The 11,409-nt window shown below is 39.7% G+C and overlaps 1 protein-coding gene across 1 annotated transcript in view; it reads left to right on the top strand.

The window, feature by feature from the left end:
- Positions 1 to 287: 287 nt before the first annotated feature.
- The window catches only part of LOC130886568 (C-type lectin domain family 2 member E-like), a 40,499-nt gene continuing 29,377 nt past the window's right edge, over positions 288 to 11,409 (top strand). The window contains exons 1-2 of the mRNA XM_057788494.1: positions 288 to 357; positions 2,708 to 2,839. Coding sequence (XP_057644477.1) covers positions 288 to 357; positions 2,708 to 2,839 — 202 coding nt within the window. The remainder of the gene's footprint in view (positions 358 to 2,707; positions 2,840 to 11,409) is intronic.

Genomic DNA, 11,409 nt, shown 5'->3' with positions numbered 1-11,409 from the left:
CTCCTGGGACTCAATTGTTTTTCTTAATCATTTACTTGAGCTGCAATCTATGCAGCACCTTAGGTGAAACTCATAGACCCTAGCTATGTAAGATTTCTTTGTGTTTAATTTATTCATCAAAACTCTGTATAAACTAACATTACTATTATTAATTAGGCAATACACCTTAGGAAGGAATAATCTTCATGATAATCCAGAGGTAATAGTGCCCAGTAGAATGGGATGTTTCCATTATATAAACACACTATATCACAGGCAGTGGAGATTTCCCTACACCCATTCACACCATGCCAGAACCAGAGAAGGATAGCAGCAGCAAACATGTAAAGGCACAACAGAAGCAAAAGGCATTCAGAAGTCTGTGGTCTTGGGGTCTTGCCTCCTAGTGGGCTGATACCTCACTCTGCAGTTGTTACTTGCTGCTCCTCTGACATAACCAAGGGCATTTAGTTTAGGAACTTTTGAGTCAGAAGCCTTGGGGGATTTGCTCTGGTAAAGTGGTATAAGAACTAGGCAAGTGCAGGCTTGTGGTCAAACTTGTCTCTTGTGTAGAGAGGGTTCGTTTACCTTGTCATCAGCTTGGGGACATTTGAATGATTGCAGTGTTCCATATTTTACAGTGATCCTTAATGCTGCTACAAATATGCAATAAAGGTTTCTTTTTCTTTGTTCTTGAACCTTTAATGCAGGTTTTCCTTCCAGCATGGGGTATGTGGGTAGGATGGGGGCACATCACTGTGTTGTACACTTTCTGGACAAACAGCTTCATAGAAGCTGCACAAGTTTGCCTTTCTAAACGAAAGGCATTGGATTCCTATTGGGAGCTTCTGAGTACCAGCCTCAGCACTCCCTCAGGCTCAGAACAGGACTTCTATGACCAGCGAAAACTGGCTTGAAAATGGGATCTGAGGGTAAAATGAAATAAATCAATTCATGTACATGACCACTACATCTTCCTTGCAACTGTAAGGACATGGAAAATTTTAAGAAACGTTGTTTGATCAGGAGCTGGTTAAGGCATTGGGAATATCAAAGCAGATCTAGGTACACATGGTTTATATGTCAATAACTCATGCACAAGTTTGTATATGCATCACAGTTTCACTTCCTGAGAGGTGATTGAACTCGGGGAAAAATCATAACACCAAATTACTTGAAAAGTGCTATGAAAATTAAAAGGAAACTAGAATAGTCAAAAGTAATTCTGAAGAAGAAGAGGTTGAATTCAGAAAGATCACACTGCCTAATCTCATGACCCCTGGGAACAGGAAAAAAGACAGCCTGGTGCTAGCAAAAGAGTAGACTCTAGGACAATACTGCAGAAAAAAAGACTCCAGAAATGATATCACACACTTGTGGTCAACAGCTATTTAACAGAGATGAATAGCTTTTAGACAGGAGAGGGTGACACCGCTCCAGTATGTGCTACTGAAACAACCTGGTGTCTGCTAAAAAGAAGACTCAAGATGGAGTGTAGACCCAAGCACAAAGTTTAATATTGTAAAGTCAATGGATTCTTTAAGGGGGAGTGTATTTGTGAACTTCCCCTGAGCAATAATAGTAAAATCATTGTCTATACAACAGGAGTTTGATGAGTTAGATGTTGAGGTGAATTGTTGTGGCAATTCATTCAGCAAATAGCCCATTAGATACCAGTCCATTAGGATGTGGTTGAGGTACCATAAGCACAGACAGGAAGTGTGCTCAGCCTCTTTTACCTTTTGCTTGGTTGGTGGGTGGAGTTTGGTTCGCAATCCCAGCACCCACCTATTGTAAGTGATTCCCAATAAACATCTGTTATTCTTTATTAAGGGTTCTTCTGGATCTCATTTCATTACAGAACAGTGAATCTATAGTGAGCCCACAAGTACAGCTAACAGATCTATTGGGCTATCCATGGGAGGCGTATACGTACACTCCACTTAGAGTAATCCATTTTTGCCCCTCTGCAGAGACATCTGACCTTTGGATAAGTCACTGTCTATTCTATAGCAATCTTGTGAAATCATAGCATTTCTCCCTTCTACAGTATCCCAGGAATGTATAAACCTGACTTTTTAATATAGGATTAACTCCTGAGGAATTCTCTGGCACCATGACCCCATTTCTTTGCCATGACTGGGCCTCTTGTGAAGTCATAGCAGAGAGCAGACATCCTACTCCTGTTCCCAGTTGCAGAGAAACCATTAATAACTGCACCCTTGGAATTAAGCAGACTGCAGCTGAATTTATTGTTTTGCATTGAATTGATAATTTTTGTAGAGTTCAGGATATTTCTCTAATTTCTAATCTTTCATAATTTTGCTGTGTACTGATATTTCTATTTTTCCTCTTTTCTTAGTGTGCTAATCTGTCTAACTACATTCAGTTCTCCCTAATGTTTCCATTACTCCTTGTAACCAGAGCACTTTCTGGACAGAAATCCAGTTGACTGTTGTTTTTCACTGTGATCCTCACTCCTTTAGGTTCCTGCTCTTTCATGATTCACCCTAAGTTCAGTAACTAGAAAACCCCTGGGAAGTTCTGCTTCTAGAATCTCTAGTCTTCTTTCCACCATGGCCATCTTTATGGACCAGGGTCTTCCTTGAAAAAAGAAGCACTCTTTCAGGTACTTATAGGCGATTGTAAAGTGGATGTTTGTCATAAATTTATTCTGTTTTCCTTAAGAAATGTTCGAAGTTACCATTATTATATTTGTATTTTACAGATAAAGAGTTCCAAGGACAAAGTCTCAGAATCGTCTCCCCTGTGTCTCCTGCTGGGCTTTACTGTTGCTATGCAGTAATCATCGTCCTCATTGGAGCTGTGATTGCACTTTCTGTTGCTTTGTCATTGTCAGGTGAGTGACATTCTCCAGATCCTGCAGCATTCTGTCCACATCCACACTGTCAGTTACCCTTACTGAGCACTGTGATCCAGGCACTGTGTGAAAAGCTGAGAAAAAACACACTGAAAATTCCTGTTCTCTGGGAAATTAGGGTCTAGCAGGAAGATGCAGTGAAGGAATAGCACAGACTGTGGTGTGCACAGGAGGCCAGGTTCAGCATCCCTGAGAAGAAGCATCCCTCTAGAGAGATGCAGGAGACATGTAAACGTTGGGGAACTATTGAAGGCCGAGGACAAGTCATGCAGTCTCAAAGGAGGAGCCTCACAGAAGCTGCTGCAGCAGCTAAAAGGGCAGTGAGGGCAGTGAAAGGTGATATTGTTGGGGAAGATCCTGAACTACATCACCCCAACCATGACTTATGGTTTCAGTTAATATCTTTAACTTTGGTCTGAAGAGATTAAATAGAATGTTCCAGAAATATACTGTACACATACTGTATTCATTTAAACACTGCCTGGCCTGTTAGTTCTAGCCTCTTACTGGCTAACTATCACATCTTGATTAACCCATTTCTAATAATCTGTGTAGCACCATGAGGTGGTGGCTTACCGGGAAAGATCCTAACCTACATCCATCTTGGGCCAGAGCTTCATCGTGTCTACCTCACTGCTTTCTTCCTCCCAGCATTCTGTTCTGTCTTCCCTGCCTACCTATGTTCTGACCTATCAGGCCAAGCTGTTTTCTTTATTAATTAACCAATGAAAGCAGCAGATAGATAGAAGACCCACCTACATCATTTCCCCTTTTTCTGTTTAAACAAAAAAGAAAACCTTTCACTTTAACACAGTAAAATTACATATAACAAAACAGTTATAAAGCAAGAATTACAGTTACAATATTTATATCTATTTTATCTTTAACATAACTAAGGAAAACCATAACTATCTATTCATTCTTCAACGCCATCAAAGACTCCAGAGGATATAATATTACCTAAGTAAACAACTTCCAAAACTCTAGAAATGACAGAGACATCTCGCTGCCTGGACAGTCACCCAAATTTCCTCTGTATCGTTGGGGCATCCATCTTCAGTCTTCAAGCCCATAGTATCCAACAGCCATTTCCAAGAAACAGGAAAATTCAAAGACAGTTCAGTCACTTTTTTCTGTGTCCTGCAGAATGTCTCACAGACTCTTTCATGAGTCAGGAACCCCAAAAGACCATCTTACCTTTGGGCAAGTTCAACCGTCCTCTCTCTGTGGGTTCTTTGTGTCTAGTTTATGCAACAGTCCAGGCAAGAGCAGTTTCTTGCCCAAATAGCTATCAAACTCCATAAGGAGTCTCTTCGATGCCCATCCTCCTCTTGAAGTAGCTGGTGCTGCCAGAAGCAGACATGTCTCATTTTCATGAAAAGCCCAAGTTATTAAAACATTAAATGCCATATTCTGTAGTCTTTGAAAGATATGAAGAATGCCTATCTGAAATATATCTATGCACATCTAGAAAAATCTAACTAACATGACTTCAAGCTTGACTATTATTGATGATTATCCATTAATAACCTATATTTCCTAATTATACATTAGATTTTTAAATGAACTACACAATCACAATACCTTAATCAATATCAGAAATACAAATACATATAACAAAATTGACCTTAAAATCCATACCAATGCAAATTATTCATATCTATATCATATCCCCCTTTAAATGCAAAAGAACATTTATAAACAATATTTGGGAATATGGGCACAGTTTTTTCTCTCCAAATGACTTCGTGCTGAATGGGGGCACTGTTAATCATATCTTTCATGGTGTAACGAGTGCGCCAGGTTTATCTCAGTTGGCAGTTGAGTGAAGTAATTTTTTGAGGGTGTTCACAGCAACCTTTCAGGAGGGTGTGGTCTATCATACCATATTGGGATAGAAGTAATCCAGAGGGTCTCATCCTCTGTGAAAACAAAAGAAGAACTTTTCCAAAGCATCATAACCTTAGATCCAAAATTTGAAGTCAAGGTATTTTCAAAATATTTATCTTGGATTATATCAGCAGCATTTTAAACAAATATCTTTTAGCAGCTGTTGCTCCTTCCTCAGCATTTAAACAATTCAAAGAGAGCATAATAGCATACAGCATCAAGATTCTCTGTGTATTTTCCATCTTTGTATTGCTTTATTTTAACCTCTATTTTGTTTATTTTTACTTTTATTTTTTGAGACAGGTTCTCTGTATGTCTTTGTCCATGAATAACTTTGTAGACCAGGCTGTCCTTGAACTCACAGAGATCTGTCTATCTCTGCCTCCCAGGCACTAGGATTAAAGGTGTGTCCTACCACACCTTGAAGTCACAGAGGTCAATATACCTCTGCTCCTTGAAGTCTCAGAGGTCAATTTAGCACTGCCTCCCAAGTGTTGGGATTAAAGGTGTGTACCACCACAAGCAACTACTCTCTTTCTTTCTTTACTTTAAGAACTTTAACTTTTTTCAGCCTGCATATATTTTTAAATACACTGTAAACCATTTAGAGTTTTTTTTGAATCTCTCTTTACTGTATATCTCTCTTTTTCTGACTACATGAGTCTTTAAGGAAAGGGTTAAAGCCATGGCTTTGAGAGCTGGATCAAGCCCATTCCTTAGCTTTCCACCCCCATGGTGGAGGTACCAGCTGTAGCCATTTTTATTGCCAAAACTCTGTGGCGTTTCAAGGTCCCCACCAGCAAGCAAGCTGCAGCATTCTGTTCACAGACCACACTCAGTTGGACTGCTTGCCTGAAAGAGTCAGAGTTTGCCCTGGCAGGACAGCCCAGAAAGCCGGCATTTTAAAACAGCATGGCTTTTTTCCTGCTATGGCTGAAAACTGAAAAGCATGAAGTTAGCTTTTCATCAACACTGTTTAAGTATTTTGTGGCAGGACCTCTTAAAAGAGCTGCAGGGTTTTGCAGCTAAAGCTGAGTCAGGAAGAGCAGACCCAAGAAATTGCTGCCACCAAGAAAACATGCTTTACTCTACTCTTTCCCAAGCTTTCAACAGACCAAGCTGGTTCAACATACGCAAATCTATCAATGTAATCCATCATATAAATAAACTGAAAGAAGAAAACCTTATGATCATTTTATTAGATGCTGAAAAAGCATTTGATAAAATTCAACATCCCTTTATGATAAAGGTCTTGGAGAGATTAGGGATACAGGGATCATACCTAAATATAATAAAAGCTATTTACAGCAAACCAACAGCTAACATCAAATTAAGCTGTGAGAAACTCAAAGCCATCCCACTAAAATTAGGAACACGACAACGCTGTCCACATTCTCCATACGTCTTCAATATAGTGCTTGAAGTTCTAGCAATAGCAATAAGACAACATAAGGGGATCAAGGGGATTCGAATTGGAAAGGAAGAAGTTAAACTTTCATTATTTGCAGATGATATGATAGTATACATAAGTGACCCCAAAAACTCTACCAAAGAAATCCTACAGCTGATAAACACCTTTAGTAATGTGGCAGGATACAAGATCAACTCCAAAAAATCAGTTGCCCTCCTATACACTAAGGATAAGGAAGCAGAGAGGGAAATCAGAGAAGCATCACCTTTCACGATAGCCACAAATAGCATAAAATATCTTGGGGTAACTCTAACCAAGGAAGTGAAAGATCTATTTGACAAGAACTTAAGTCTTTGAAGAAAGAAATTGAAGAGGACACCAGAAAATGGAAGGATCTCCCTTGCTCTTGGATTGGGAGGATCAACATAGTAAAAATGGCAATTCTACCAAAAGCAGTCTATAGATCAATACAATCCTCATGAAAATCCCATTAAAATTCTTCACTGATCTTGAGAGAACAATAATCAACTTTATATGGAAAAACAAAAAGCCCAGGATAGCCAAAACAATCTTATACAATAAAGGAACTTCTGGAGACTTTACCATCTCTGACTTTAAACAGAGCTACAGTATTGAAAACAGCTTGGTAGTAGCATAAAAACAGAGAAGTCGACCAATGGAATCGAATAGAAGACCCGGATTTTAACCCACAAACCTATGAACACCTCATTTTCGATAAAGGAGCTAAAAGTATACCATGGAAGAAAGAAAGCATCTTCAACAAATGGTGCTGGCATAACTGGATGTCAACCTGTAGAAGAATGAAAATAGATCCTTATCTATCACCATGCACAAAACTCAAGTCCAAATGGATTAAAAACCTCAATATCAGTCTGAACACACTGAACCTGATAGAAGAGACAGCGGGAAGTACTCTACAATACATGGGCACAGGATACCACTTCCTACGTATTATCCCAGCAGCACAGACATTAAGAGCAACATTGAATAAATGGGACCTCCTGAAACTGAGAAGCTTCTGTAAAGCAAAGGACACTGTCACTAAGACAAAAAGGCAATCCACTTACTGGGAGAAGGTCTTCACCAACCCCGCAACAGAAAAAGGTTTGATTTCAAAAATATATAAAGAACTCAAGAAACTAGACTTTAAAATGCTAATTAACCCAATTAAAAAATGAGGCACTGAACCGAACAAAGAATTCTCAACAGAACAAGTTCAAATGGCCAAAAGACACTTAAGGTCATGCTCAACCTCCTTAGCGATCAGGGAAATGCAAATCAAAACAACTTTGAGATACCATCTTACACCTGTCAAAATGACTAGAATCAAAAACATCAATGATAGCCTTTGCTGGAGAGGTTGTGGAGTAAGGGGTACCCTCATCCATTGCTGGTGGGAATGCAAACTTGTGCAACCTCTTTGGAAATCAGTGTTGCGGTTTCTCAGGAAATTCGGGATCAACCTACCCCAAGATCCAGCAATATCACTCTTGGGAATATACCCAAGAGATGCCCAATCATACTACAAAAACATTTGTTCAGCTATGTTCATAGCAGCATTATTTGTAATAGCCATAACCTGGAAACAACCTAGATGCCCTTCATTAAAAGAAGGGATGAAGAAAGTGTGGAATATATACATATTAGAGTACTACTCAGCGGTAAAAAACAATGACTTCTTGAATTTTGCATGCAAATGGATGGAAATAAAAAACACTATCCTGAGTGAAGTAAACCAGACCCAAAAAGATGAACATGGGATGTATTCACTCACAATTGGTTTCTAGCCATAAATAAAGGACATTGAGCCTATAATTCATGATCCTTGAGAAGCTAAATAAGAAGGTGAACCCAAAGAAAAACATATAGTTATCCTCCTGTATATTGGAAGTTGACAAAATTGCCGGACAGGGGTTGGGAGCACGGGGGTGGGGGTGGGGTGGGTATAAGGGGAGATGGGGAGAGAGAAGGGAGAAGAGGAGGATGGGGAGAGCTTGAGGGAATGGAGTGGTTGGAATGGAGAAGGGATGGGTGTGGGAGCAGGGAAGTAGATATCGTAATTAAGGGAGCCATTTTAGGGTTGGCAAGAGACTTGACTCTAGAAGGGTTCCCAGGTGTCCATGGAGATGTCCCAAGCTTGTTCCTTGGGCAGCAGAGTAGAGGGTGCCTGAACTGGCCTTGTCCTATAGCCACACTGACGAATATCTTGCATATTACCATAGAACCTTCATCTGGCGACAGATGGAGATAAAGACAGAGACCCACATTGGAGTACTGGACTGAGATCCCAAGGTCCTAATGAGGAGCAGAAGGAGTGTGGTATGAGGAGTGGGCTGCTCCCCACCACTCGGCTAGCTTTACACCCGAAATAATTATACAGAAACTGTATTTATTTAAACACTGCCTGGCCCATTAGTTCCAGTCTCTTATTAGCTAGCTCTTACATATTGATCTAACCCATTTCTAATAATCTACGTAGCACCACAAGGTGTGGCTTACCAGGAAAGGTCTTAACTTGTGTCTGCCTCAAGTGGGAGAATCATGGCGACTGACTGACTCGGCTTCTTTTTCCCAGCATTCTCTTTTGTCTACTCCACCTACCTAATTTTCTGTCCTATTAAAGGCCAAGGCAGTTTCTTTATTAATTAACCAATGAAACAACAGATAGACAGATGACACTCCCATATCATTTTCCCTTTTTCTGTTTAAACAAAAAAGAAAGGCTTTCACTTTAACATAGTAAAATTACATATAACAAAACAGTTATCAAGCAAGAATTACAGTTACAATATTTATATCTATTTTATCCTTTATCATAACAAAGGAAAATTATAACTATCTATTTATTCTTCAACTCCATCAAATACTCCAGAGGATATAATATTACCTAAGTCCAACACTCTTGAAATGACAGAGACATCTCGCTGCCTGGACAGTCACCCAAAGTTCCTCTGTACTGTTGGGGCATCCATTTTTGGCCTACAGGCCCATAGTATCCAGCAGACATTTCCATGAAGCAGAAAATTCCAAAGACAGGAATTGTGTCCTGCAGAATGTCTCACAGACTCTTTCATGAATCCGTACCCCAAAAGACCATCTCACCTTTAGGCAAGTTCAGCAGTCCTCTCTCTGTGGGTTCTCTGTGTCCAGTTTATGCATCAGTCCAGGCAAAAGCAGTTTCTTGCCCAAATGGCTATAAGGAGCCTCTTTGATGTCCATCTTCCTTTTGAAGTAGATTGGTGCTGCCAGGAGCAGAGGTGTCTCATTGTCATGAAAACCCTAAGTTTTTATAAAATGCCATATTCTGTAGTCTTTGAAAGATATGAAGAATGCCTATCTAACTGAAATATATCTCTATATATCTAGAAAATCTAACTAACATGACTACAAGCTTGACTATTATTGATGATTATCTATTAACAACCTATATTTTCTAATTATACATTACATTTTTAAATGAACTACATGATCACAATACCTTAATCAAGAGCAGAAATACATATACATATAACAAAATTGACCTTAAAATGCACACCAATGTAAATTATTCGTATCTATATCAAAGGAAGTAACATATGAATGTAAATTATTCATATTTATATCAACATGAGCAAGGAAGTCAAGGATCAAACGAGTTCATCCAGCATGCCCGAAGGCAGTACACCTGTCAGCAGCACCAATATGAAGTCAATGCCAACCCCTTCAACCCTTGGACCTTTGCAGGCACACCAAAGATTTCTGCTGCCAACTCCCTTGGTATGCCTGTTGCAGCTGCCGCTGGCGCTCAGCAGTAACGATTTCCCATCTATCTCCTGATGACTAAGGAGAGGTGGGGAAATCCAACCTTTGTTTGATGCAGCTTGCACCTGGTTGGTAGAAGTAAGAAAACTTCAGAATCACCATGTCTGAACTGTCGCTTGTGGATTTAGCAGTCGAGTCATAAAAAATTATAATAGGCTGATTTCTTTTTGTTTGTTTTTGTTTTTTAAACTTGGACTTTTCGTAACTCAGGGTGTTCCCTGAAAAATTACCTGCAGGTGTAATATTTCATGGACAACATTTTTTCTCCCTTTTCAAATTCAGTTCATCACCACTAAAGAAAAACATAAACTAGCCTCAGTCCCATCTACTGTGTTTGGGTAGAGATTTCTTCCCCTTCCCACAATGCTCTCCCCACATCTCCTACACTCTTGGGGCACAGATCTCATGCTCTTCCCCAGAGATTAGAAAGTGTAGCTTATCAAGGGTGGTGGGAAGGAATCAGGTAGGGAGGACCCAGTCTTTCCTGAACTTTGTTCTGCTGCTGGTCACTTCATCACCTTTCTCCAGGACTGCGTCCATGGTTTGTCTAGCTCTGCTGGAGGTGGATCTGTCTTCATTATATCAAGATGTTAAAAGTCTATCCAACTTGCAGACAGATCCTAAATCTTCTTTTCTGATTGAATCATGTCTTGTTGACCTAACCCTAAATTGTTTTAATTTTAGTTGAGTTTAAATCTGTGATACTTTCCCTCCTGGGCTCCTGCTTTGGTCATTCCCTTTTCATCTCCTCACATGCTGTGCTTCATAGCTGGTAGGAGAGGGAAGGCAAATCTTTTTCAGTTTTCTTTGACTTGGCCATTTTGAAGTCAGTTATTTACTGGGCATAATTTATTGCTTTTTAAAAAAGAAATACTGTCCATGTAAGTTTCGTGCTAGAACTCTTAAGAGCTAATAGGAGATGTGGCCACACTGGGTTCATTTTGAGCTTTGTACTTTTTTCTCCTCCTACCTTCCCCGTTCTTCACATGCCATCTACTAAGGAGACTAAAGAGTAATTGAAACTAAAGAGTAATTGAAACTAAAGAGTAAGAATTTCTGTTATCACTAAGTAATAAGGTGAACTCATAGAAAAACATATATAGACCCACCTGGATATTGGAATCTGACAAAAATTTGGGAGCAGAGGGGTGGAGGTTAGAGAGGGGAAAAGTGGGGATGGAGTAGAACTTGAGGGAATGGGATGATCGAAATGGAGGAAGGACAGATATGAAAACAAGGAAAGAGATATCTTGATTAAGGGAGCCATTATGGAGTTAGCAAGAAACCTGGCTCTAGAAAAATGCCCAAGAACCCACAGAGATGAACTCAGCTGAGACCCTAAGCAATAGAGGAGAGGGTGTCTGAGCTGACTTTACCCTGTAGTCAGACTGATGATTTTCTTAAGTGTCACCATAGAACCTTGGTC

The sequence above is a fragment of the Chionomys nivalis genome, chromosome 1 (genome assembly GCF_950005125.1).
Source record: "Chionomys nivalis chromosome 1, mChiNiv1.1, whole genome shotgun sequence".
In the NCBI taxonomy this organism is placed as follows: domain Eukaryota; kingdom Metazoa; phylum Chordata; class Mammalia; order Rodentia; family Cricetidae; genus Chionomys; species Chionomys nivalis.
The sequence above is the reverse complement of the archived record's forward strand: the minus strand, read 5'-3'. Positions and strand labels throughout refer to the sequence as shown.